Source organism: Macaca mulatta, chromosome 9 (assembly GCF_049350105.2).
Source record: "Macaca mulatta isolate MMU2019108-1 chromosome 9, T2T-MMU8v2.0, whole genome shotgun sequence".
NCBI lineage: Eukaryota > Metazoa > Chordata > Mammalia > Primates > Cercopithecidae > Macaca > Macaca mulatta.
The window spans coordinates 118,882,297-118,908,485 of record NC_133414.1 but is presented as its reverse complement, the minus strand read 5'-3'; the positions used below and the strand labels follow the sequence as shown (position 1 = coordinate 118,908,485).

The window sequence follows — 26,189 nt, the reverse complement described above, 5'->3', positions numbered from 1 at the left end:
TATTGCAAAAGGCTCTTGATTTCAATGACTAGTGACATCCACTTGACCTCTCTGATTTAGTAACCTGAAGACAGCCCTAACAACCAACCAGAAAAGCATGAAATAAGATAACACGGGCCTCCTAGCACAGCATTGAAAAGCCTGATAGTGACAGTACAACAACCGGCTCTGCTGGGCAGCTTTCAAATTGGGTTCTTTGTAGCCATTATATGCCACTTCCTCTGCTTCCCAGGTGCCCACCCACCTGCATGAAGGTCTATGCCCTTATATTCCATGCTGAGGCTGAGAGAACAAAGGTGCACAAAAAACTTTTCACTCACAGACCTTAACTTTAGGACAAAGATCTAGGCGTCTATTGGGTCCTTGGGATCCCTTGGAATACTATAGCAGCACTCCATATAAGATGCAGATGTGGCAATCCCCAAGTGTTGAAAAATTTCTAATGTTTCTGACTCCTGCTTAAAAAAAGTAGCATCATAAAGACCCTGGCATTTACTCACATATTTTCTTCCTTTGTCCTCTAAATGCTCAAGCAACAGTGATGCTAGGATCATGCATTATATTCCTATTACTTATCTGGTGTGAGCACACTAGGTACTCTTCAGCTGCCTTACTTATAACAACCCTTGGAGGTAGATACTATTCTTATTTTCCTCATTTTCATGATGGGGAAATGGGGCTTACAAATATTTAAGTGTTTTTTTCCATTGTTTCAGAGTTAGGATTTAAAGCCAGGTCTGTTTTACTCTGGACCTATTATTCATTCATTCAAAAAATATTGTTGGACATCTACACCACATCAGATGCTCTTCTAGGCATGAATAAGGGATGATTAGGAGTGGATGCAAAGGCTCTGCTCTCATAAAGTTTACCTTCTGGTTAGGGGAGATGTTATAAAAAATATATGAAGCATTTGTATGAGAAGTGGAGCGACAAATGTATGAGAAAAACAGAGTGGGGAGAATAGAGAGTGATCAGAGAAAGAGGGCCATCAAGGAAGAAATCTCAGATAAGGTGGCATTTGGTATTTAAGCCAAGTCTATATGGAAATATGGGAGAGAGCTGTGTGTCTGCCTGCTGGAAGAGCATTCAGACAGAGGGAAGAGTACATGCAAAGGGTATGGATATGAGCATACTTAGCATGGCTGAGGCATAACAGAAGGCCAGGTGGCTGGAATAGAGGGAGGGGCGGGCAAACGTGTCATCTGTCTTTATTCCACTGAGACAAGGACTGTGCCATACTGTTCTTTGTTGAGCATCTCCTGTGTTTCAGGTATGATAGCTGGTATGGAGGATGATAAAAATAACTAAGAAATTGTTCACTGAGGCCGGGCGCGGTGGTTCACGCCTGTAATCCCAGCACTTTGGAAGGCTGAAGCTGCTGGATCACGAGGTCAAGAGATCGAGACCATCCTGGCCAACATGGTGAAACCCCGTCTCTACTAAAAATACAAAAATTAGCTGGGCGTGGTGGTACTTGTCTATAGTCCCAGCTACTTGGGAGACTGAGGTAGAATCGCTTGAACCTGGGAGATAGACGTTGCAGTAAGCCGAGATGGTGCCACTGCATTCCAGCCTGGCGACAGAGAGAGACTCTATCTAAAACAAAAAAACAAAACAAAACAAAAAAACAAAAAAAAAGAAAGAAAAAAAGAAATTGTTGATTGAATGTGTCCACATGTCTTAGAGGCAGTGTCTCTCTGTTCTGAAATTAATCTTATAGCATGTAGACACATCTAAATAAATGTGCACACCCTCTCCCCTCTCTCCCCCTTCTAAAAATAAAAATAAAACACCTGGAGAAGAAACTGGAAACTGTATGCTTTCTCCTCCATGAGCTAAACAGTCTCATTTCTTCCTGCCCGCTTTCTACTTTCATTCCTGCTTGCTTTCTTTTTTCCCTACTTTTTATCCTTCTCTCTCTGTCTCTCTTTAACTTCTTCCCTTGCCCCCTACTGTCTTTGTAAACTTAATTTGGAAAGTTATGTGATATGCTTCTCAGTTCTCCATGATTGAGTGTGACCTTGTGTGTAATTTTCTGTCTTTATCCAACTGAACTAGGTTCTAGTGTGGGTTTCCAGTAGGACTTTCTTGCAAAACACACAGCCAGTGTTCCCCAAACACATCTCACATTCTCTCATGCCTCTGTGCTCCTGCCCAGTGCTCCTTCTTTCTAGAATGATGAGTTATCCTTGTCATCATTCCAGGCAGCCTTCTAGGCTTTCCCTCAGCTCTTCCATAATGTCCCCATCCCTGACAAAAGTAATTCCCTCTATAACATAGACTGAATAGTAAAATAGTCTCTAGCCTAACGAGGACTAAATAGGCCATGGAGGAATAACAAGTCCACAGCTCTGTGTGATACAAAGTGAAATAAATTCAGAGTCACAGGAAAAGTTTCTAGGACAGAGCAAAACATCTGTGCAGAGGTAGGAGGCCTGAATGTCTCACCAGCAAGCCCATAGCACTTCCATTCCTCCTAGGATGCACTCATCATGCTGCACTGTAATTGGACAGGGAACTTTCTGTATTTATATTATCAAATTGGTGCAAAGGTAATTGCCGTTTTTGGCAATTACCACAGTGACTCTTTGCACCAACCTAATAGTATGCTTTTCGTTTTCTCTCTCATGTTCCCAGTTTTTAGTTTCACGCTTGGCTAAATTTGATGATCCCAGAATTTTCCCTGTAGTAGTCATGGCCTCCTGAATGCCTAAAGGCCAACAATAAAATACAATATTTAGTCAATTACACTGGTCCCAAATCAAGAAATTTCATAGAAGAAAGCAATGCTAAATCACAAACTCATCATGCCAAGCTAGAACATCTGATGTCAGTTTATAATTTTTACAGAAGTAGCTTGTCCTCTGTGTAAACTTTCTGGAGCCAAGACTAGAATCTCACTTTTGACATTCTCAATTTCTAGCAGGTACGTGTGACAGAGGGCACTAGAATAATGATAGGAATTAAATGTATATGAACAGCAGCGTGGTGTGTGTGTGTGTGTGTGTGTGTGTGTGTGAGATGAGTACATTTAATACAAAAGTTTCAAAACAAGTAATAGAGCAGTAGAACAAAAGGAGAAGTTATATGCACCTGTATGGGCTTTACAATCTGTTCTGCTTTTAAACAGATTGCTTAAATTGCTGATTTAAATTGTTTCCAAGTGGAAACAATGAGGAATAGGTGAGTTTTAAAGTGCTTATGCTTGCTTGCATCGTTTCTAGCTTTGTTTATAATTAAACTTCTGCAATATTAGGGAAAATTAAAGTATTTGGTGCTAAATAAATATGTGTTGAATGATAGAATGGATGGATAGGGTCCCAGAGATCTGTAATATATTTTTTTGCTCTGTTGGTCAGGCTGGTCTCGAACTCCTGACCTCAAGTGATCCACCTGCCTCGGCCTCCCAAAGTTTGGGGATTACAAGTGTGAACCACCGAGCCCAGCCTGGATTTTAAACAAAGTTTAAGAGAGAAAAAATCATGTGATCCACTTAGCACAGTTCCTGACCCCGAGGAAAGGTTGCTCTGGTTATTTTGGAGGTTAATGCTGCTGCTGCTGTTATCAGTGACATTCTGGGGATGGAAAGGTTTGTCTAAGCCCCAGGAAAAACTTCACAGAAGAAGGTCCAGGAAGTATTTGGACTGAATAACAGGAAAGGAAAAGACAGTTGAAACCAGCAGAACTCTCTGAATGAACATAGGGAGTCAGCCAGGAATAAGCATGCCGTTTAGAAATAGCAGAAGCCCTCAAGACACAGACTTGCCAGCAACATCACAGAGCTTTGTTTTGTTTTGGCAGCAGTGGGAAGGAAACAGGTTTCAGTGGATAATTTATGGTAAAGATTTATTGGATCCTAAAGTCATAGTCTGATTTGTAGCATCCTTTTTGTTTCTAAGCTTCTAATAACTCTCATTATGGAAAGAAATAGTCTAAAACCGAGCTTGGTCAATGACCTTCTCAGAGTCACACGCCATGCTGGAGATGGAACTAGGACCCAGAAGATCCCTCCAACAGGAAGACGAAACACCTGCCATACCCACCGATTGGCCCTGTGTGTTGGGTGCAGAGGTGACTTCCACATTCTTCTTGTAGCCCTACTTATTTTGCAGTGCTGTCTGCTAACCACTACCACACACTGTACTGGCTATGCAGATTTGTATTTATATTAATTATTATAGAAGGAGAATATTTTTTCATGGTGTTTTTAAAAACATACTTAAAAGAAAAAAATCTTTAACCCAAATTAAAATTGAATATAAAAAGAAAGAAGTGGCCAGGTGTGGTGGCTCACTCCTGTAATCCCAGGAGGTCGAGGCAGATGAAAATGAGGTCAGGAGTTTGAGACCAGCCTGACCAACATGGTGAAACCCCATCTCTACTAGAAATACAAAAATTAGCTGGGCATGGTAGTCCCAGCTACTTGGGAGGCTGGGGCAGGAGAATCGCTTGAACTCGGGGGGTTGCAGTGACCCGAGATTGCTGTCACTGTATTCCAGCCTGGGTGACAGGGTGAGACTCTGTCAAGAAAGGAAAGGAAAGGAGGGGAAGGCAGGGGAGGGGAGGGGAGGGGAAGGCAGGGGAGGGGAGGGGAGGGGAGAGGAGAGGAGCTGCCTCAGGTAGAAATATGCTTAGTACTTTACAGGTGGTTAGCTTGAGACACAGTGAGCAGTATTGATGATTGAAGAGAGAGGACTTAAATACCAACTACAGCTACTATTATGTGAGTACAGTCTAACCTGGTGCTAGACTCAACACATTTCAGGACTAAGGCAATCAAATGTCATAACTTCTGGCAAGACAGATATTGTTTATTCTCATTTTGTAGATCAGAGTTTGGAGATGTGGAGTGATTTACTAAGCTAGCAGGCCTTGAGCCTGCATTTAAACCTCTGATCCTCTGTTCAAAGCCTACCTTTTTAAAAGCAGCTTCCCTTTTCTAGAACAGCACAGGTTTTGGGTGGATGGGGATTGCATTATTCTAAGCAGCAGCTGTTGCGTAGAGTGAAGATGCTTGAAAAGAACAGCACAGTGTCCTAATTACCTATGGCAAGGAAAACATCTGTGTAGGAAAAGTAATGAAATTAATTCTAATGTCTAGCAGTTGCATGCATTAATTGACATTAATTAATGCCAAATTACAAGATACTTCCTATGGAATCACATCATACACTCACCAGAATTGAATATGGAAAGAGTTCATCATACTTAATGCTATTACAGCAAGCCCCAGGGGGAATAAGAGTGATTGGTCCCTCATTATGAAGTGCAGCCAATTTCTTTCTGTTTCCATTAGGAGGAGAAAGGGAACAAACCAGGAACACTTTACCATGGGCAGACTGTTCAAAATGAATCATTTCCCCTTCAGCTTGCAAATTTCACTTTGAGCCACTCAGAGGAAGAAGTGGTTTGAAGACCTCTTCCGGGGCTTTTCTTGTGTCCCTACTTTCACACTTGGTAATTCTCAGACCAAAGGTAGCCGTATTGCACAGCTCAACAGCAATATGCGGCATGGGAAGTAGAGAAAGAACAAGCAGAGAGAGACAGTTGATCTCACAGCCCATCTTGACTCCCCCCTCCCCTACTTGCCCGGCTATAGAGGGGCTGGACTAGGGATTTGTTGTACAGATTGCCAACTCTTTCACATTAGTGCCTCTCCGCTGTTGTTGACATCTCATATATATCTTTTATTCATTTTTCCTGTGCAAACATACATTTATAGATATCTATATATACAACCTGCAAAAAAACCTCAGGTCCATAATGCACATATTTTGGTAACCTACTTTTTAAAAACTTTTATTTTGGAATAATTTTAGATACACAGAAAAGGTACCCAAGATAGTACAGAATACATGTACTTTATACCCAGCTTCCTCTAACATTAACGTTTTACGTAACCATGGTATATTTTCCAAAGCTAGGAAATTAACATTGGAATAATATTACTAATTGGTAACCTACTTCTATAATATAAAATATATTCAGCATTCCCTCATAAAAGCAAGATTTTAATAGCAAACTCTAAATGTTCCATAGTTTATTAAGTTCTTTTTCTATTGTTGCCCATTATGTTTTCTCCATAATTTTTTATTATACATAACACTAATAAATATCTTAGTTGTTAAATCTTTGCATTGATCTTTGACTTTTTCCTTACATAGAATTCTCAGAAATAAACCCTAGGTCAAAGGGTATCTCTTTTTTTTTTTTTTGACAGAGTTCACTCTTGTTGCCAGGCAGGAGTGCAGTGCCATGATCGCGGCTTACTGCAACCTCCACCTCCTGAGTTCAAGTGATTCTGCTGCCTCAGACTCCCAGCCAAGTAGCTGGGATTACAGGCACATGCCACCATGTCTGGCTAATTGTTGTGGGTTTTTTTTTAGTAGAGATGGAGTTTCACTATGTTGGTCAGGCTGGTCCCACATTTTTAAGTATCTTGATTCATATTGCCAAATTACCATTCAAAAATGTTAAGGTGTTCATGTTTTGTATCTAGGGGTATCTGTCTGAACCTTAGATAGAAGCCAGACTTAACAAAGATTGGCCCCAAACTCACTGGGATTTTTCATGTAACATAGTATAGTAGAAATAAACCAAAGTTGGAGTCAGTCTAACCATGTTGCAACCACATACTGCCATTTCTACAAATCACTAATTTTTAGCTTCATTCTCTTTATCTGCAAAATCAGTTGATATACTCTGTAGTGTTGTGAATATTAAATGTACTATAGCTATGTGAACATGTTTCAGACTGCCTGGCTCATAGATGATTAACAAATGTTAGATTCCATCTTTGTTTTCTCCCTAAAATCCCTTAGATAATAATGTCTATATAGGCCGGGCACGGTGGCTCACGCCTGTAATCCCAGCACTTTGGGAGGCCGAGGCGGGCGGATCACAAGGTCAGGAGATCGAGACCATCCTGGCTAACACTGTGAAACCCCGTCTCTACTAAAAATGCAAAAAATTAGCCGGGCGAGGCGGCGGGCGCCTGTAGTCCCAGCTACTCGGGAGGCTGAGGCAGGAGAATGGCGTGAACCCGGGAGGCGGAGCTTGCAGTGAGCCGAGATCGCGCCACTGCACTCCAGCCTGGGCGACTAAGCGAGACTCTGTCTCAAAAAAAAAAAAAAAAAGAAAAAGAAAAAAAAAAAATAATGTCTATATAGATGAGTTAGAAACATGAAAGGAGTATGTTATTATTTTCCATCTTATGTTTGTACAGGGACCTCTGAAGAGGAGATTTAGGTCTTAAGGAAAAGAAAAGAGCCATCAGACATTAATACAAATAAAAGAAGAATTGTGTATGCATCAAGTCCTCATTAGGTGTCAGTCTTAGAAGTTCTAGTTGGAAATTGTATTTGTAATTAGAAGCTCAAGACCTCCTAATCAAGTTCATATTGTGTTTAGCCATTGTTTTTTGTTCATTATCTCACATAACAAGAGGCACAGAGGTTGGGCAGCTTGAGGCTCAGTACCATCAACAGCTCAATGATGTCATTAGGGAATGGGTACTTTCCATCTAGTTGTCATACTCATTGTGTAAGCTTGACTGTAAGACTGGCTCCTTTGGGCAACCAGAAGCCTAGAGCCATTCACATTGAGACACAGTGTTTACAGAGGCAGAAGATCTTCTGCTGTATCTCCTGATATCTCTCAGCTTCCCCTTAAAAGCTCTCTCCTCACTTCTCATGTACCAATACTAGGTTTAAATGCCCCCTTCTAAAACAACCAATGGCAAGTGGAGAAGGAAGGCTTGAGTGGGTTTAGAGTGACAACATTCATTCCTGCATATGGGAACTTCTGAGTCACATGGAGAAAAGAAGAGCTGACGGATCCAATATTGGATATTTCAGCAAAAAGGCAGAGAAAAATGGATGTTCAGCAGCTCGCCAAAGTACCTGATTCAGAAATACAACTGGAATATTTAAATTTGGCTTAACTAGTCTTTTTTTTTTTTTTTTTTTTTTTTTTTGAGACGGAGTCTCGCTCTGTCGCCCAGGCTGGAGTGCAGTGGCGCAATCTCGGCTCACTGCAAGCTCCGCCTCCCGGGTTCACGCCATTCTCCTGCCTCAGCCTCCCGAGTAGCTGGGACTACAGGCGCCCACAACCGCTCCCGGCTAATTTTTTTTTTTGTATTTTTAGTAGAGACGGGGTTTCACCGTGGTCTCGATCTCCTGACCTTGTGATCCGCCCGCCTCGGCCTCCCAAAGTGCTGGGATTACAGGCGTGAGCCACCGCGCCCAGCTTAACTAGTCTTTTTAAGCGTGTTCCCAAAGCTCTCATCATTATGAAAGGTAGCAAAACAGAAAACAGAAGTATTATCATTCTTAATCATAACAACTAACATCTGTATGAGTTTGAGTTTCAAAACATTGAGCATATATGTTATTTTAATTCTTACAGCTAAAGTACAAGATAATTGATATTGGCATCCTCCTTTAATAGATGAAGGAAGCAGTGAAACTGGCCCAGTTGTCCCATAGAACATGATGTTTATGCTTTCTTTTGAATGACACAGAAATTGATCCTCCCAGTCTTCAAACTTGAGAAAGTTACATTTGTTTTATCCGAGTTCTCATCTGAGTTGCTTTATCAGGAAACCAACCATCAGGCCTCCCAGATATCATCAAGGAACTTAAGCTTACCAGATCACTGCATCTAGACAATAAGACGCCAGATCCCTCACCCATCCTGATTGCCTAACTGACAACTTGCTTGCTGTTGACCAGCTCTTCTTCCTTACACCCCTTAATTCCTATTTTCCCACACATGGTTACATTTCTTCCCTGCTATATAAACTCCTAATTTTAGTTTGTCAGGAAGATAGATTTGAGACTGATCTTCCGTTTCCTCAGCTGTGGCACCTAATTCAAGTCTTCTTCCTTAGCAATACTCATTGTCTCAGTGATTAGCTTTCTGTACCACGAACAGATAAACCAAGACGGAACATTGGTTAGCACTGCAGTAACAGCAAGGCTCGGGAAGATGAAAGGGTTTCCTATGAACTACACAGCTAATAAATAAACCACACCAGAATTCAAGCCCAGTTCTTATTGTCATAAATCTCCGTTGTTTCTATGACCCCCAAGCTATATTTTGGAAAACAGAAGTCACTTAAAAGCTGTCAAATGGTCTGGCAGAGTGTAAAATTGTGAGGTAAAGATTTTGTGTGCTAGAGGGAGGATCGTTCTGGGAAGGGATGAGTCCCAGAAACTGTCTTTAAAAAGATCCTGTGTTCTGCTCTAACATGAAATTACAGGAATGCCTGAAAAAGGAGATGAGGAAGGAAGAATAGAGGACTCTAATTTAATTTTGGAGGTGGCTTCACACCAGGACTAGACAGGTTAAAGCGCTTGAGAGCTATCCCCATCTTGGGAAATGGCAGTGGGGTGAAGGAAGATGGTGTGTAAGGCTCTCCACTGTCTCCTGAGAGTTTATCAGAAACCCCATCAGTCATTGGTCAGAGGGAGCAAGAATATATGCCGACCCCTAGTGGCACTCTTTGCAGAATACAGTTACACACAAGTTCCTTAAGTAAAGGTGGTCCTGGACAACTTCGCCTTCCTAGTTTTCTTAAGAGAAATCTTTACTGAATCCTTATATCTAGCTTATCTGTCTCTCGACATACTATTCCCCACCTCAATTTCACGTAAATAATCATCTTCTGATATTTTCATTTGGAAAAGTGGATTTCTGCATAAGTCTCTGGTATCTTAAAATCAAACCCACCTACTCATTAAGCATCAAAAACAAGTAAAATAACTTCTTTTTTATACTCTAAAGGATATATTTCAATAAGTGGCATGTTCCGACAAATATTCATTTATTGGCTACTGTGTGCCGGCAACAATATTAGGATCTGGTGGGCACGACAGTGAATAACAGCAACAACCAAAACAAAAAAGGCATTTGTCTTTATGAAGATTACATTCTAATGGGAGCAGGGCTCAGTAAGAAAGAAATAACAAGGTAATTTTATATTGTGATAAATTCCATAGAGAGAATTAATGGGATGGTGCGTGATAAAGAATAATCATGGAAGATCCTCAGATGTAACAGTGAGCTAGCCAAAAATCTAGAACCTGCTTTGAGAACAGCCTGGGGAGAAGCATTTTAGGCAGAGGGAATACAAATAAAGAGTCTTTAAAGTGGTAGAAGGTTTGGCCAACTTCCTGAACATAAAGTAGGGTGGATTAGAAGAATTACAGAGAGAGAAGAAGAGAGCATGGTGAGAAGTGGGGGAGGTTGGAGGGTTGGCGTGGTGGGTGGTGGAGAGTTTGAATTTATTCTCAAGGCAATGAGGCAAAAGGCATTTTACGTAAGGGAGTAACATAATCTGATTAGATAGAGACCAGGATAGTGTGCTCAAAAAACAGGAATAGCCTCCTTCATAAAATATATTTCCAGTAATAGAGATCAAACTGATGTAAGAGTTCTCATTACTGATATTGTATTTATCATCAGATGATCGGGTGAGATCCAGGGTCTCAATCGATCCAATTGTAAAATAAAAACAAAGTCTTGACTCAAGGAACTCCTCCCAATTCAGTTTTGCTTTTTTTTTTTTTTTTGAGACGGACTCTTACTCTGTCATCCAGGCTGGAGTGCAGTGGCGTGATCTTGGCCCACTGCAACCTCCGTCCCCTGGGTTCAAGTGATTCTTCTGCCTCAACTTCCCAAGTAGCTGGGATTACAGGCGCCTGCCACCGCGCCCAGCTAATTTTGTATTTTTAGTAGAAACGGGGTTTCACCATCTTGACCAGGCTGGTTGTGAGCTTCAGACCTCATGATCCGCCTGCTTTGGCCTCCCAAAGTGCTGGGATTATAGGCATGAGCCACAGTGCCCAGCTCTGTTTTACTTCGAATGAATTATGAAAGAAAAACCCTTATCTTAACCTAGAATCTTATAACAACATCATTTTATCATTAGATGATGAATGATCAAATGTATGTGTGTTTTCCTGTTTGTCAAAGATCAAAGTGTGAAGGTGAAACCTACTAATGAAAAAAAATTGACCATGAAATCGCAAGTATTATTGCCAGTTTTTTGAAAATATTTTCATTTGGGTTTGGGAGGGAAAAAAATAATTAGCAAGAATTTAGTATTCTAGGATATCAAGACTTGATGGAAGCACCAGGAGATGTTGTAGGTGGTATTGAGAGCAAGTGAGTAAAATAATAATGATAATAATTTAAATAATAATAACAATGACAATAATGTATTTCACAAAGATTATGAGACTTGTTTAGAGAATTGGAAATGGTGGCGGGACGCGGTGGCTCATGCCTGTAATCCCAGCACTTTGGGAGGGGAGGCCAAGGCGGGCGAATTCGAGGTCAGGAGATCAAGACCATCCTAGCTAACACGGTGAAACCCCGTCTCTACTAAAAATACAAAAGATTAGCCAGGCATGGTGGTGGTAGCCTGTAATCCCAGCTACATGGGAGGCTGAGGCAGGAGAATGGTGTGAATCCGGGAGGCAGAGCTTGCAGTGAGCCAAAATGGCACCACTGCACTCCAGCCTGGGCGACAGAGCGAGACTCAGTCTCAAAAAGAAAAAAAAAAAAAAAGAATTGGAAATGGTAAGGGAAATAGCAAACGTCCACCCTGACTCTAAAGCTCTATCTGTATATCCCCCTTAACCCCATGTTTTTTATTTATTTGTTTATCTTCAGATTCACATTATCTAACTTGCCGAATGCAGAACTGTACAGAGGCCAACAGGAATCAACCTTTTCCAGGCTACATTGACCCAGACTCTTTGATTGTTCAGGATCATTATGTGTTTGTTCAGGTATGAAAAATCCACTTCTGTTGATTGTCTCAGAAACCTTTATTTTCCTTGTTTCTGTCCCTATTGCAGTCCCTTTTGCCTGCTTTACACTCCATTAAGAGTCAAAAAGAGAGGAAGGGAGGGAGGGAAGGAGGTAGGGAGAGAGGGGAAAATCACTATCTTTTCAACAAAAGGATAATTACTGAATGTGGAATCTTCTGTAGTAACAGAATAGTGATGAGTTTCTTTGGGCTGTGTCCGGAGGATCTTATCCATATGGGGTCATGAAGGCATCACAGAGAGGAGTGAGATTGTCTCTAGGATGATGCACAGTACGATCTGTCCCCCACACCTGCATTCCAACGAAGCTTCCAGTTATCAAAGGGACTGAACAAATATGTCAGTCTCTTTCTATCTGGGGAAGGGTCAGCCAATCAGCCCCCTCCCCAATACCCACTTTAAAAGTGGAGAAGCAGGAATGGGAAGGGAAGCTGTGGGGTGGCTGGAGATAGTGGGAGGCAGAGGCCAGGGGGTGAGTAATCAGCTTTTATTGTCATGCACCAACTGTGATTAGAATAAAGACACTTCAGAGCAGATATATTCAGCCAGGTTTTTCACCCCCAGGAGAGTGGAGAACAGTTTAAGAAGCTGAAGTTTCCTGAGTTGTTAGTAGAGACAAGAAGCAAATATGCTGCACTGCTTTTCAGCATTCAAGGAGAAATTTAAGCTTGTTTGGACAATGCATTTAAAAACTCAGTTACCGCCTTCCATGTTAAAAATGACAAAGGTACAATTACTAAATAGCTTATATGTATATATAAAATTATACATAAAGACCCATTCTAGACAGTAATACATTTATTTCGACAAGAAATTGGAATTTAGAATATTTAATTACATGCTTCGAGGAGGCCATTTGTTTAAGTGCCCATTGGCCTGTGTACTTTTAACATGTTTCACATGTGATCTCACACAGACACACACACACACACCCCATTTCTTTATTCTTCAGGAAAATTAGTAATTAATACTCGGACAATTTCAGCATCAAGTTGTCAAGGGACATTCGAATAGTTACACGTATTGGTTCTGTCTATAATAATTCATTTCTGTTATCAGTGCCGCTCCCAGGAACCTTTTCTGGTTTCTAATAACAGTTTGTGATCCACATCTATGACTTACAAATGAGAATCAATTCTGCATTTGGAATTTCATACAGTCTTTACCTATGCCACCATGAACATCCTATAGCCCCTCACTAGACCTAAGAGGTGATCTGGCCACATGACAGTGAAGATGATAACTTTCCAAGTCACATTCCTAATGTGATGAACATGCACATTTGTCGACCTTGGGTATGCAAACTCCAGCTGTCATTGAAACTCCAGGCATTTAAAGAGTTTAAGGGTGGCTGCGAAGGAGCGAGAGAGACTGGTGGTGGTGCCCTTGACACTGTGCCCTGCAGGTTGCTCATATGCTGGGCTGGAGACCACACCCCTTCCTGCCTTCTCTCACACCCACCAGGATTCATTGAGCTGCATGCTTTGGACAAAATTGGAGGGGAGCTGGCTGTGGTGGCACCTGCTTTTAGTCTTAGTTCCTGGGGAGGACTGCTTAAGCCCAGGAGTTGAAGGGTGCAGTGAGCTATGATTGTGCCACTGCACTCTAGCCCTGGGCAATACAGTGAGATTTAGCTTTAAAAAAATTTTAAAAAGGCTGGGCGCAGTGGCTCATGCCTGTAATCCCAGCACTTTGGGAGGCCGAGGTGGGTCGATCACCTGAGGTCAGGAGTTCGAGACCAGCTTGGGCAACGTGGTGAAACCCTCCATCTCTACTAAAAGAATACAAACATAGCCAGATGTGGTGGCAAGGGCTTGTAATCAATCCCAGATACTCAGGAGGCTGAGGCAGGAAAATCACTTGAACCTGGGAGGTGAAGGTTACAGTGAACTGAGATGGTGCCATTGCACTCCAGCCTGGGTAACAGCAGTGGAACTTAATCTCAAATAAATAAATTAATTAATTAAATAGAAGAGACCTACATTGAATTTGGACGACAATCCTAGCCTGGTTTTGTGTCTGATACGCCAGCACTCCTGTCTGTGCCATGTGCCCATAATCATCAGTGTAACACCATCAAACTGGAATTCAGTGCCCAGAAATGTGAGCCTCCAGCTCTGCCACTGTTTGACTTGGGCCGTTTCATTCTGATATGGCACAGGGACCTACCTACTTGTAGGGTCATAGACTTGGGTCTAGAGACCTGGGCTGGTGATGGCAATCAGCCAGTGTACCCCAAGGTAGTATCATTTGAAAAAAATAACTCAAAATGTTTTCTGGCATCTGAGCCACAGTGCAAATTTAAGAATTGTATTTTTGTCCAGTAGGTTCAGTTTGGGCCTCTGACCAGCTCACATACTCTTTATAAGTTGTGTTTGAACTGAATGCCAATTCTTTACACGTGTCTGCAGTAGACATTAATGCCATTTGTTGTGTTGGAAGCTACCTCCTTCCATTCAGGTCGCTGTTCTGTGACCTGTGTCTGTCATCGTAGCTTGAGCTTCTTACAATCTTGTTTTTATGATCCAGCTGACATCAGGAGGGCGGCCACATTACTACGTGTCTTACCGAAGGAATGCGTTTGCCCAAATGAAGCTTCCGAAATATGCTTTACCCAAGGTATGGCCTAGATCACTTCCTTCATTTCACTCTTGACTCTCATTCACAGAAGCCAGCCTCCATCCCTTTCCCAAGGACTCTTTCAACCTCTCATAGTCATGTTTTATTTACATCTCTCATCTCTGTTTCCCAAGTTTGCTCTGCCTACTGTCTTTTTGACCATTCTTATTATCCTTCTCTTATTTCCTCCCTCCCTTCCTTTCTCTCTCTCTCTCTTTTCTTTTTCTTTTTTCTTTTCTCTTCTCTTTTCTTTCTCTTTCTTTCTTTGTTTCCTTTCTCATTCTTTCTTTTCTTTCATCTTTCTCCTTTTCTCTTTCTTTTTCTCTCTCTTTCATCTTACTTTCTCTTTTTCTCTTCTCTCTCTCTCTCTCTGGGATTGTTGCTATAGGAGCATTCATAAGAATTTAAATAATTGATTTGATTTTCAGTAGTAAAGATTTTCAAGCCGTATGTATTGGTTTTCTAACAAGACAGAAAATATTTTTTGGATGTGTTATGTATCAGTGCAACAGCTGCAATCCATTTCTGTCTGGTTTGATTATCAGTTGTTTACTGAGCGGCGATGCTGTGACGTGGCACCAGCCTTTGCTTTCTCTCTCAGCCAGTCAGCTCTCTGTAAACTTATGTGACTGGTTGTCTTTAGAGTTCTGAGGCGCAGCTAATTTTTTAGACTTTCCCAAAGGCATACCCTTTGGAAGACAGAGACAAGCAAAAGTTAAAGACCCTCAACTGTTGACAGCCCCAGGCTGTCTTTCCAGAAGGTGCTGAAGAACTGCGTTAATATGGAGCGCCACCTAGTGGAGGTCAAACTGACTTGGGAGCTCAAAGCTGTGTGTTTGTGATCTTGCTGCCATTGTGATGTATTTGAAGTGACTAGGAACTGTAAATGTATTGTGCCTTAATCTTAGAGCAAAGGAGATGTATGTGGCTATAAGAAAGGGACTCTGCAGGTTTAAATAGAGTTCTAGCTCAACTTGGAAGACTTTGGGTTGTACAAAGAACATACATAACTTTTTTTTTTTTTAATTGAGTTTCCATGCCTCTTTCTCTTATATTTTCATCCATGACTTTGTAGTATGTTGACTTGAACCAACACCAGATAGCTGCCCAGGAAGTCATATAATAGACATAACACAAGGGCACAGCAGACCTCCTCTCCCGGGAGAGCTAGTGGTGACAGATTATTCTGGCTTCTCCAGGCTGAATTCTCTCTCTTGGCTACCACCCTACCCTAACCCTAACAGAGTGAAAGGTGGGCTGTAAGCCTCCATCCATTAGAGGTAATAACACACATTGAGTTGCACTATTAACTCCAAAGAACTATAGCTATGCTTGTAGTTGTTATTTTCAGGTGCTGAGAGATTGATGACTGTGGTAATTATCCGGAACTGTATGTATGTCTGTGTCTGGATACATTTAAGTTCTTGTTCTTGATTTGGCTTAAGTGTTTTTCTTTTTTTTTTTCCAATAAAACACGAATTTACAACATTGAAGTTGTGCCTTAGATAAGAATTGGATAACATCACTATGTAAAAGGAAAACTGAGTGTTGTTCAAATTACCCCTGATAATCTCTTAGGAAGGTTTGTCAGAGAAATGAACATGTTAACTCAATAAATACAACAGTGCCGGGTTTTTCTTTTTTCTTTTCCTCTTGAGCATTGAAATAAATTGTTGTTTCTTTGATTGACTAATAAATGAAGTAGTTGACTTGCAGGATTTGCACCTTAAAAAAAAGAATTATCCTCAATGCAATGACATGCTGCTGCTGTTCAAGAGGGATGTGGAAATGGAGACCATATCCTCATCTTATGTGCACTCTTGGGAATAAACTGTTTTTTGTTTGTTTGTTTGTTTGTTTGTTTGTTTTGAGACGGAATCTCGCTGTGTCACCCAGGCTGGAGTGCAGTGGCATAATCTTGGCTCACTGCAACCTCTGCCTCCTGGGTTCAAGTGATTCTCCTGCTTCAGCCTCCCGAGTAGCTGGGACTACAGGCACATGCCACCAAGCCTGGCTAATTTTTATATTTTTAGTAGAGACAGGGTTTCACCATATTGATCTGGCTGGTCTTGAACTCCTGACCTTATGATCCACCTGCCTCAGCCTCCCAAAGTGCTGGGATTACAGGTGTGAGCCACCGCGCCTAGCGGGGTATAAACTCTTTAAGTGACATAAATTTCGGTCAAAATCAAATGCTATTTGTAGCATATCTGAGGCTAGAACTCAAGTCTCCTGACTCTCAAGGTAGTGTATTTTTTATATTATACTTTCTTACCTTGAAGGTAAATTTATAGCTTCTGTTATTAAAACATAGCATCATCACCTCCTCAAAATTCCATATACTGTCAGGGGCATTAAGAAGAAAATCCCATTGACTTAAGGAGCCCCAGAAATCATACTTTAAAATCGAAGAAACGTTTGTAGAGTCATTGCTGGAGGGTGGGGAAACAGATACTTTGCATTGCTTGTTCATAGCCATCTCACAGATCATTGCTGACAGTTGCCCCCAGTGGCATCTAGCCAATATGGAAGGAAAACGTTTTACTTTGAACCCGAATTTACGTCTGTCTTCTTCCTCCTATTCTCCCAGAAGATCATGTTCCATTACTCAGTCTCATCTGGGTTCTGAGGGTAGAATGCAGTGATTAATGTAGCTTGTTACCAGAAAAAATAGGGGCTAGTACAGCAAACGAATGTATTATTTGATCCAGGTGGGTGTTTATTATTTAAGGCAATGAGATTCTTTATTATAATCCCATTATACCTTCGAAAAGAAACCCCAGCTTGGGTGGAGTGGTCTGCGACAAAGGTGCATGTATTTCATGGCCTTCTGTCAGAGTCAGGGCTGGTGCAACTGGAAATGAACAACACTTCATGCCGAACAAAGGAATCGAGACAAACCAGCACTTTTATGCTCAATTTTCTTTAATCACCCACTACCATTGTATCAGCTCCTGAAAGATCATAGTCACCCTGAGCTGTGCTCAAAAAAATGTTTAATAATATAATAGTAAAGAATGATAAGCGGTAGGGAGATTTTAATATTGCCGTTGCCGTTAAGAGCACGTGGCCCTCCAGACAGGCAAATGTAGTGACAGTCTTCCTTAACTTGCTCGAAACCCATTCTGAGCTACTCAAGTGAGATAAATGAGGCAATACATATGAAAGTGCTTTGAGCATTTTGGAGGACAGATACTCTATAAAAGCAAGGTAATATTATTATTAGTATGGATCTAGTTGTCTCCATGGTGGAAGATCTATGTGGACCAAGATGCAGGTGATGTGAAGGCTGCTTTATTTGCAGCAGGAGACCTGGATTAGGGACCCAGATCTGTCACTAACTTGCTTTGAAACCTTGGGCTGGTTTGTCAATGCCTCTTTTCTTCATTTTTTTTTTTTTTAAATAAGGAGCTTAGATTCACAACAATATTTTCTCATGTGTGTTACTTAGAATAAAATGTCCTTAGTAATCCTTCCTGAGAATTTGGCGGTGTGGTCAAATATGTCTGAAAAAAGAAAGAAACTCCATTCTGTGTTTCTTGCCTAGAGAGTAACAGTAGCTCGCTGGTATGTTGAAGGTTTAGAATGTCCAATGAGCAAGAAAGCTCTTTAATTCACCGTTAATTAAAATGTTTTACCGTTTTAAAGTGGTAAAACATTTTTCAAGTTTTCCAAACTTGAAACTTGAAAATTTTCAAGTCTTCTAAAATCCTAACATTGTTTTTTTTTTTTTTTTGAGACGGAGTCTCGCTCTGTCACCCAGGCTGGAGTGCGGTGGCCGGATCTCTGCTCACTGCAAGCTCCACCTCCCGGGTTTACGCCATTCTCCTGCCTCAGCCTCCCGAGTAGCTGGGACTACAGGCGCTCGCCACCTCGCCCGGCTAGTTTTTTGTATTGTTTTAGTAGAGATGGGGTTTCACCGTGTTAGCCAGGATGGTCTCGATCTTCTGACCTTGTGATCCACCCGTCTTGGCCTCCCAAAGTGCTGGGATTACAGGCTTGAGCCACCGCGCCCGGCCTACAACATTGTTGTCCTACGGAACAGACTTTAGAAATGCTTCAATACAAAATCTGTAAGATCACAGTTGCTCTCAAATTCTGTGATTTGGTTAAAGCATTCAACATAAAGTGCCACATTGGGAGAAAAAGCACATTTTTCCCAATAGAAACAGGGTTTAGGGAAGGAGAAAAAAGATGGTATATAAATATTTTAAACTTTTCAATTAAAATATTTAAGACCAATATCATTTGAAAATGGCTGTTCAACATAATTATATGAAACAAAGGAAGGATTGGAACTCAGCCCATATCTAGAGATGGTCATTTTAATCTGTTATCATTGTGTGATTAGTTCTCTAAGTGACCTAGACCACAATATTTGATGCATCTGTGTTTTCCTTTCCAAATCTACAAAATAAAAGCTTGGGAGAAGTGACCGGTACAGGTCATGCACTTTACTCTTCCAGTGTAGGATTATTTAATCAAATATCTATTGTGAGAAACTCAGAGGTTCACCAGTGCAGAAATTCACTGTAAATCACAGAAGTGGGAATTAGCTATGCGGTCAGGTTATTGTTTAAATATTTTAACTTGGCTTCAGGGATTATGCTGCATCTTACTGACAAGGAAGGGAAGATGAATTGGGAACAGTTGTTTGATGCTTCTCAATGTCAAGGTAAGGATTTAGGTCTTTGCCCTATAGGATGGAGAGCCATGGAAGGTTTGGTCATCAATGCAGGAACAGCTCTGGAGCTAATTTCCACAGACAAGTCTCTCCGTTAGAAAGAAACCAAACACTTGGATGTAGCTTCTCCCGGTTCAAAGAATTTTAAATTTTATTTTAAACAACAACAAAGACACTTGGGTGAACCACTTCTTCTCGTGTATGTAGTTAGGACTTGAGTATTTGCAGTAAACAGAAAGGCCAAATGAACCTGGATTAATCAACAAAAGGGATGTAAGGGCTCACTTAACTGAGAGTAGCTAACATACCTAGAGCATATGCTAAGTGCCAGACACTATTAGAAGTGCTTAACACTTATTAATGGATTTCATCCTCGCCACTCTATGGGGAACCTACTATCCTTGTCTCTATTTTGCAGGTTGAAATTATGAGATACAGAGTGTCCAAGTTCATGTGGCTAAGATATACAGCCAAGATCTGAACTCAAGTAGTTTTACTCGAAAGTCCATTCTTCAGTCACTTTGCTAGACTGTCTTCTTTAACTGAAAAGTCTGGCAGTGGGATCAGCTGCTTAAATGTCCACATTTAGGGACCAAAAAATGTCACAGGATTGGGCCCTCTCTCTCCATCCTCTGACCCTGTTTTCATAAGGATTGGTTTCATCCTTTACCTCCAAGATATGTCTCCAGCAGATGTGGACTTTTCTCTTTTATTCTTACTGCTTACAAACCAATAGTGAGAGACTAATTTTGTCTCTCCCTAATGACTCCGCAATCATTCTAGAAACATGTCATATTGACTTTATGTGGGTCACCTGCCCATCCACCTATTCAGTTGCTGTTGCCGAGAAATGGAATATTCTGAATGCCAGTTCCAAAAGCTCATTTGTTGTGCTGCTGGTAGAAGAAAGCAGAAAAAAGTTTAGATGAAATATAGAAATATATCTGAGAGGAATGCGGCTGTTTTTCAAAACACATCAATCCGTGCAGTTGGACCTGTGTCTCCTCAGGTTCTGCATCAGATTGAAAATATTTTAAAATATACAATAAAAAGTAATACGAATTAAATAAATGATGCAACTATTTACATAGCCTTTACATCGTATTAGGTATTGTAAGTAATCCAGAGATGATTTAAAGTGTACAGGAGGATGTGCATAGATTACATGCAAATCTTATACCACTTTATATAAGGAATTTCAATTTCTGTGGATTTTGGTATCTGAGGACAGTCGTGGAACCAATCCCCCTGCAGATACCTAGAGAGAGCAGTAATTACCAGGAGAAATGTAAATAGACATTCAATGGATAGAAGCACACATTAAATTAATGGGCAGGATTCATTTTTTGGCCTCTCCAGTTGGGGTTCTTTCTACAAAAATGTTACCAAACTCGAGTGTGTCATATTGAGCCTGAGTAGAGGTGAGGAATATAAAGCCCTTTGGATATGGACTTCTCCCTCTGGAATCGAGTTTACTGTGATAAAGGGTAAAGAGGAGAGGGAGTCTTGTGCCTACACGTCTAGAGCAGAGTCAGAGCTGAAATGCTGCTTGATTGAGAACATGAGCATATATGACAATGAGAAATTTAGGTTAGTAGTTAGGTAGAATTTCCCCGCACTGGAATTGTTAACAGGAAGATTGCCAGATCTCCTAAAGCTTTTCAAAAATAGAGTGTGGTGCATCTGGAAAGATTAGAGTACTAAGCAATGCCAAAAACAAGAATTGTTCTACGTTGTTCTTCTACCTTTGTGGTTATATGCAGTCTTTGTTTTTGTTTGTTTTGTTTTGGTTACTTAGCTTTAATTTTTGGTTTTTGGAAGTTGTTTTATGTCTACTCTCTTGGGCAAAGGGTAAAATGCAGCCAAGAACATATTAACAGACATCCCCTAAAGAAGAAAGCAGGCTTTGGTCTGAGTCAGCAAGCTTCAGACTGTGGTAGCTTCCATTGTTCTTCTCTAGAGTTACAAATGGGGGAAAAAGAATTTGAAATTCCCACCCCGGGGGCATTTGCTCACTGTCTCCATGCTACCTTTGCTTTAATTCTGTCTTCCAGGACCATCAGGGTCTGAAAACATCGTCAGTTATGCAGACTATCTTTTGCCCTTTTTCACTGGAGGATTCCTGCAGAACCTCTCAGTTTAGGTTTTGATAAGCAGCTAAGTCTTTGAACACATTAACATGAGGATTAGTACTTTGGGTTTCTCTGGTGAATATTTTCTTAGGGCTGAGGGTAGAGGAGACTGGCTGGGGGTTGCTGAACCTTAGGGCAGTGCTTTTCAAACTTTAATATGCATGGTAATTATTTAGCAATCTTACTAAAATGCAGATTTCCATTCACCAGGTGAGGCCCAAGGTTCTGTGTGTTTAACAAGCTTACAGGTGATGTCCTTGCTGCTGGTCCATGAGCCACGCTGAGAGATGCAGCGTTTGTCTATTTTCTCTCTGTCCCTCCAGCTTTTCCTCATGTCTGCCCCATATATGCCTTCTGAGCAAGTATCATATTTGTGCTTGGCAAAAATATCAGGATGCTTGATTCTCCAAATCATACATATTTAAGAAAGTATTTTTCAAATTATGTAATGAGGCATTTAAAACTGATCTATCAAACACCCCTCCATCCTATTTTTTAATGACCTTATTGCCTAACCCCACAAGTGACAAAGGAAATATATGATTAATGCTTAACTAATTATTATTTCTCATATATGCAAAAGGAAGCTATGTTCTATTAAAGTGCTCATTCTGGTATTCCTCATTTGATGCCACACTCTTTGGATGCCTGCCAGGTTAACGTGTAAAACTCTTCTTCCCTCTTCACGACCTTGTGTCTTTTCACAGGACATGCATGTTATCAGCACCGATGAGAATCAGGTGTTCGCAGCGGTCCAAGAATGGAACCAGAATGACACGTACAACCTCTACATCTCAGACACACGTGGTGTCTACTTCACCCTGGCCTTGGAGAATGTCCAGAGCAGCAGAGGCCCTGAGGGCAACATCATGATCGACCTCTATGAGGTATGTCACGAGGCATATGTGGTCCTAAGCCACAGCAATGCCCAGCTGGCTGATGGAAGCCCCGCATGGACTCTTTTCCTGGTCATTTTAATACAGTTCCTTATGTGGCCTCATTTCTCTTGGGAAATGGAGAGATTTGCAGAACATTTTTATAAGTTAATTTGCAATCCACAGAACATCTCTGGGAGGGATTCTGGGAGAGTTTCTTTTTTGACAAACTCCACAGGACATGAAGGCTTAGCGGACTTGCGGAATGTCTGGGGAGGCAGCCAATTACAGGGTGTGACGAGAGTGGCCTGCATGCAATGTTTGGACATAGTTTTGAAAGGCAGACAGGGCCGGGCCATGAGTAAAGGGATGGTGGATGGCACTCCCTTGTCTCTCAGAAGAAAGAGTGAAGGGGATCAGGTCTCCTGCATCCAGTCAGAAGACGCTTCATTTGGACTTGAAGACCTTTCTGGTTAAATAAGCTCCCTTGGCTAATGGCCTTTTTCTCACAGGGCCAGAGAGTGAGATAAGATTAGCAGGTGTCTGTCTCCTAAATCCAGAAAAATAAAATAAACAGCTACTACAACAAGAACAGAGCTTAGCAGACTCTTTGTTTCTCAAGATGGCTAAGATTCAAAAGAAAATCATGTATGTTGGATTGGTTAGCTTTCATGATAAATACCAATGCTTTAATTGCCATTGAAGGCACAGTTAGCTAGAAAGAAAACTTCTGCCTTGGGATGGATTTTATCCATTCGTCAGTCTTATCATGCACTATGAAAGATTTATAATAGGTTATAATAAGCCATTTGAAAACATTCAGAATTTGGGAAGTGCAACAATATACCTATATTCTATCTGAAAAAAAAATCTAAAATGGATTCAGATATGTACAGTCATAATGACACTATCATTTAGTCAAGAATAAGCACAGTGAGTCAAGAGGTTGCTTGTCTAAGAAGTAAGGATATATCTAGTATGAAAGAAACTAACTTCACTTAAGAAATTTTAACCTGTCATTGTAATCCCTTTCAATGTGTTCTATCTTCCTCCTCCTTCAGAGGTTCTTAGTGATTTTTTTCTAGTATCTAAACTTTTATGTATGTATAAAAGCATATTAGTAAACTGTATGCCAAAGTTAGAGCCCAGGTATTTGTAATAGAAATTATGGCAGACTAGCATAGGGTCTAGTTTATATGTATATGTTTAGAAAATTCTACTGCAAACTTTTTCATACTTTCACAAGTTTTTCCACTTCTTCTTCTGCCCATGTTTCAGATAAATACAGTATCATGTATGACAACCTCAAACTGTATTCTAGAAGAAATTTACATATTGTGATGATTTAGTTTCAACTTCATGTTGAATAAAATTTAATTTAGAGTACAGATTTTGGATTTAGGTTGCCTAAGCTTAAATCCTAGCAATGCCACTTGTATGTATTCTTGAGACAAATCCAGTAACTTCTGAGCCACAGTTTCCTTGCTTAAAATATGGAGATAAATATGATACCTACTAGATGTGATTTTTCTGAGGATTAAATGAATTAATCCTTTCAAAGCACGGAGCACAGTGCTTAAAATACAATAATGCTCAACAAATTATAGATAGCATCATTAATATTATGTTCCAGTGTGTTCAAGCACCACTGCAGTGTTCTACTCTCATAGCCTTAACATCTACCCACATTATTTAAATGCCCAAAACATTTTTATTATTTCGGATTCCTACATCTTCCCATATTGCAATTAGTGCAGCCATATGACATTCTTCATATCAAGTAGTTGTCTTTTTTTTTCTTTTCTTTTGATATGGAGTCTCGCTCTGTCACCCAGGCTGGAGTACAGTGACACGATCTCGGCTCACTGCAACCTCTGCCTCCTGGGTTCAAGGTATTCTCCTGCCTCAGCCTCCTGAGTAGCTGGGACTCCCACCATCACGCCCAGCTAATTTTTGTATTTTTAGTAGAGACAGGGTTTCACCATATTGGCCAGGCTGGTCTCAAACTCCTGACCTTGTGATCCGCCTGCCTTGGCCTCCCAAAGTGCTGGGATTACAGTAGTTGTCTTCTTATAAACAAGTGTAAATTACCACATTTCTTTTTCATTGGTAAATAGACTATAAACAATAGACTATAAACATTTTAACTTGAAGTGTGTTTTGTTGAAATGTCATGCATTTTCTTGCCTTGACTCAACACTGAGCATGCTCTGCGCATTCACTGGCATGAAGTCAAAGCAACTGCCCAAGCTTAATCACCCAGTTTTCTTGCCTGGCCCTCATTCTATCCTTGATCTCCCAAAAACATGTTCTGACTTTCAGGTTCCATCTTCCCCTTCCTGATTATCCTCTTCCCTCTTTTTGAGTCAATATGGAATTGATTCTCTGGATAAATTTTGTTTCCTGCCAGAAATAAAAACCATTTTAATTGGTCCCTTGATGACGAAAAAATGACAAGTTTAGACAGGAATGACTTTGCAATGTCTTGTTATTTGCAACTCTTTTCATGACTAGTTTTCTGAATTCAAACATCAGTAACAGGTATGGAATGAAAAGAGGAAACAAGGCGACCTCTGGACATGCCAAACATGGCTTTGTTAATCTTGTGCTTCCCCTTTGTGCCTCTTTTGCAGTTGACTATCTGTAGGGAAACTGCTGGCTCTTATTATCATCATTTTGGGCAGTGGTATGACTGTATTGTGTAAAGGTGCTCTGCATCCTGGGGCTGGGAGAGAGGAGTCTTTGTTTTATTAGCCTGACAGTTCACGGCAACTTGAATTGAAATTGATGTGATCAGAACGGCAGTGCCGTATCTGCTGATTACCTAGATAGAAAGAATATTGGCTGACACGGAGCCTGGCACAAATGTTCCCTTAAATCTGATTGTTCTGGCTAGCAGGAAGCTGAAAGCCATCCAGCATGAATTTCCCAGTAGAATTGTAATGAATGATGAGAGCTTAGAGATAAATGAGAAGTAAGAAAATCCATAAATGAATTACTAAGGAGCAAGGATAAGCAACACATGAGGTGGGGGTTACAGAGACAGCATACATGGAGTGCATGCCTGCTCACATTTGGGGTGACTGAGGAGGATGGCCTTTGTTCTTTGTTTGCTTTTGCATGCCAATTATGTGCTATTCCTGCATTTGTGAGCTCTTCTGGCTATTTTAGCAGAGGTGAACTGTATAATGTATAAACATGTAGATGGGTCTGTGCGTCACGGATGTGCACTGCTGATGGGTCTTTGTAAAAAATGCAGAAGGAAGCACTGTGCTTGTTAAAATTAAGCATTTTGTTTGCACATACGTTGGAACCTGGATACAGATTCTGTGTTCTCTACCCTAGAACTATGTGTGTATATGGAATGAGAGAGAGAAATGCTAGAGACAAAGTGTTGGGGGTACAGCCTTATATGGTTTAGTTATTGAAATACCAGAATTTTCCATCAGTGTGAATTGGACTCCATTCAAGAGAGCCAAGAAATAAGAGACAAGAAAGTTGGCCTCAGAGCAAAAATACTAGAAATGGATTTTGTTGATATTAATAATGTCTAATATTTTGGGCCACTTTGTGCCAGGCATGGTGTAAAAAACCTTCCGTAACGATCTCATTCAATGCATACATTAACTTTATGATGTAGGAACTGTTGTCACTTTCACTTCAAATATAAGTAAATGCAGGCAGAGAGAATACAGCAACTTTTGCAAGCCCCCAAAGATGGTAAGTGGCAGAGTTAGGACCTAAACCCTAGAGTATGCAAACTCTCAACTATAGACTGTCATGTTTTCCCTGAAGGATCCGCATCTGGGCTCGTATTTGGTTGTGATACGAGCATTAAGACTGAAGAACATAGAAGGGCAGGGTAAATAGAGTTAGACTTTGCATACCAGTTGAAAACAGAAGACTGGAAGAAGAAAATGATGAAAGTCAATGTAAAGAGAATCAGAAGTTTGATTGCCTGAGACCCATCTACGCAGCGCCTTTAGTACCAAGTGCTGAGTTACAGCTAAGTTCAGGCCATATTGACACATGGCTCACA

General features: G+C 40.8%; 1 protein-coding gene across 4 annotated transcripts in view; it reads left to right on the top strand.

The window, feature by feature from the left end:
* The window catches only part of SORCS1 (sortilin related VPS10 domain containing receptor 1), a 589,929-nt gene that overhangs the window by 441,250 nt on the left and 122,490 nt on the right, over nt 1–26,189 (top strand). For all 4 annotated transcript variants that reach the window (XM_015148114.3, XM_077945596.1, XM_001083180.5 and 1 more), the window contains exons 7-9: nt 11,683–11,801; nt 14,370–14,459; nt 21,983–22,162. In XM_015148114.3, the coding sequence (XP_015003600.2) occupies nt 11,683–11,801; nt 14,370–14,459; nt 21,983–22,162 (389 nt within the window). The remainder of the gene's footprint in view (nt 1–11,682; nt 11,802–14,369; nt 14,460–21,982; nt 22,163–26,189) is intronic.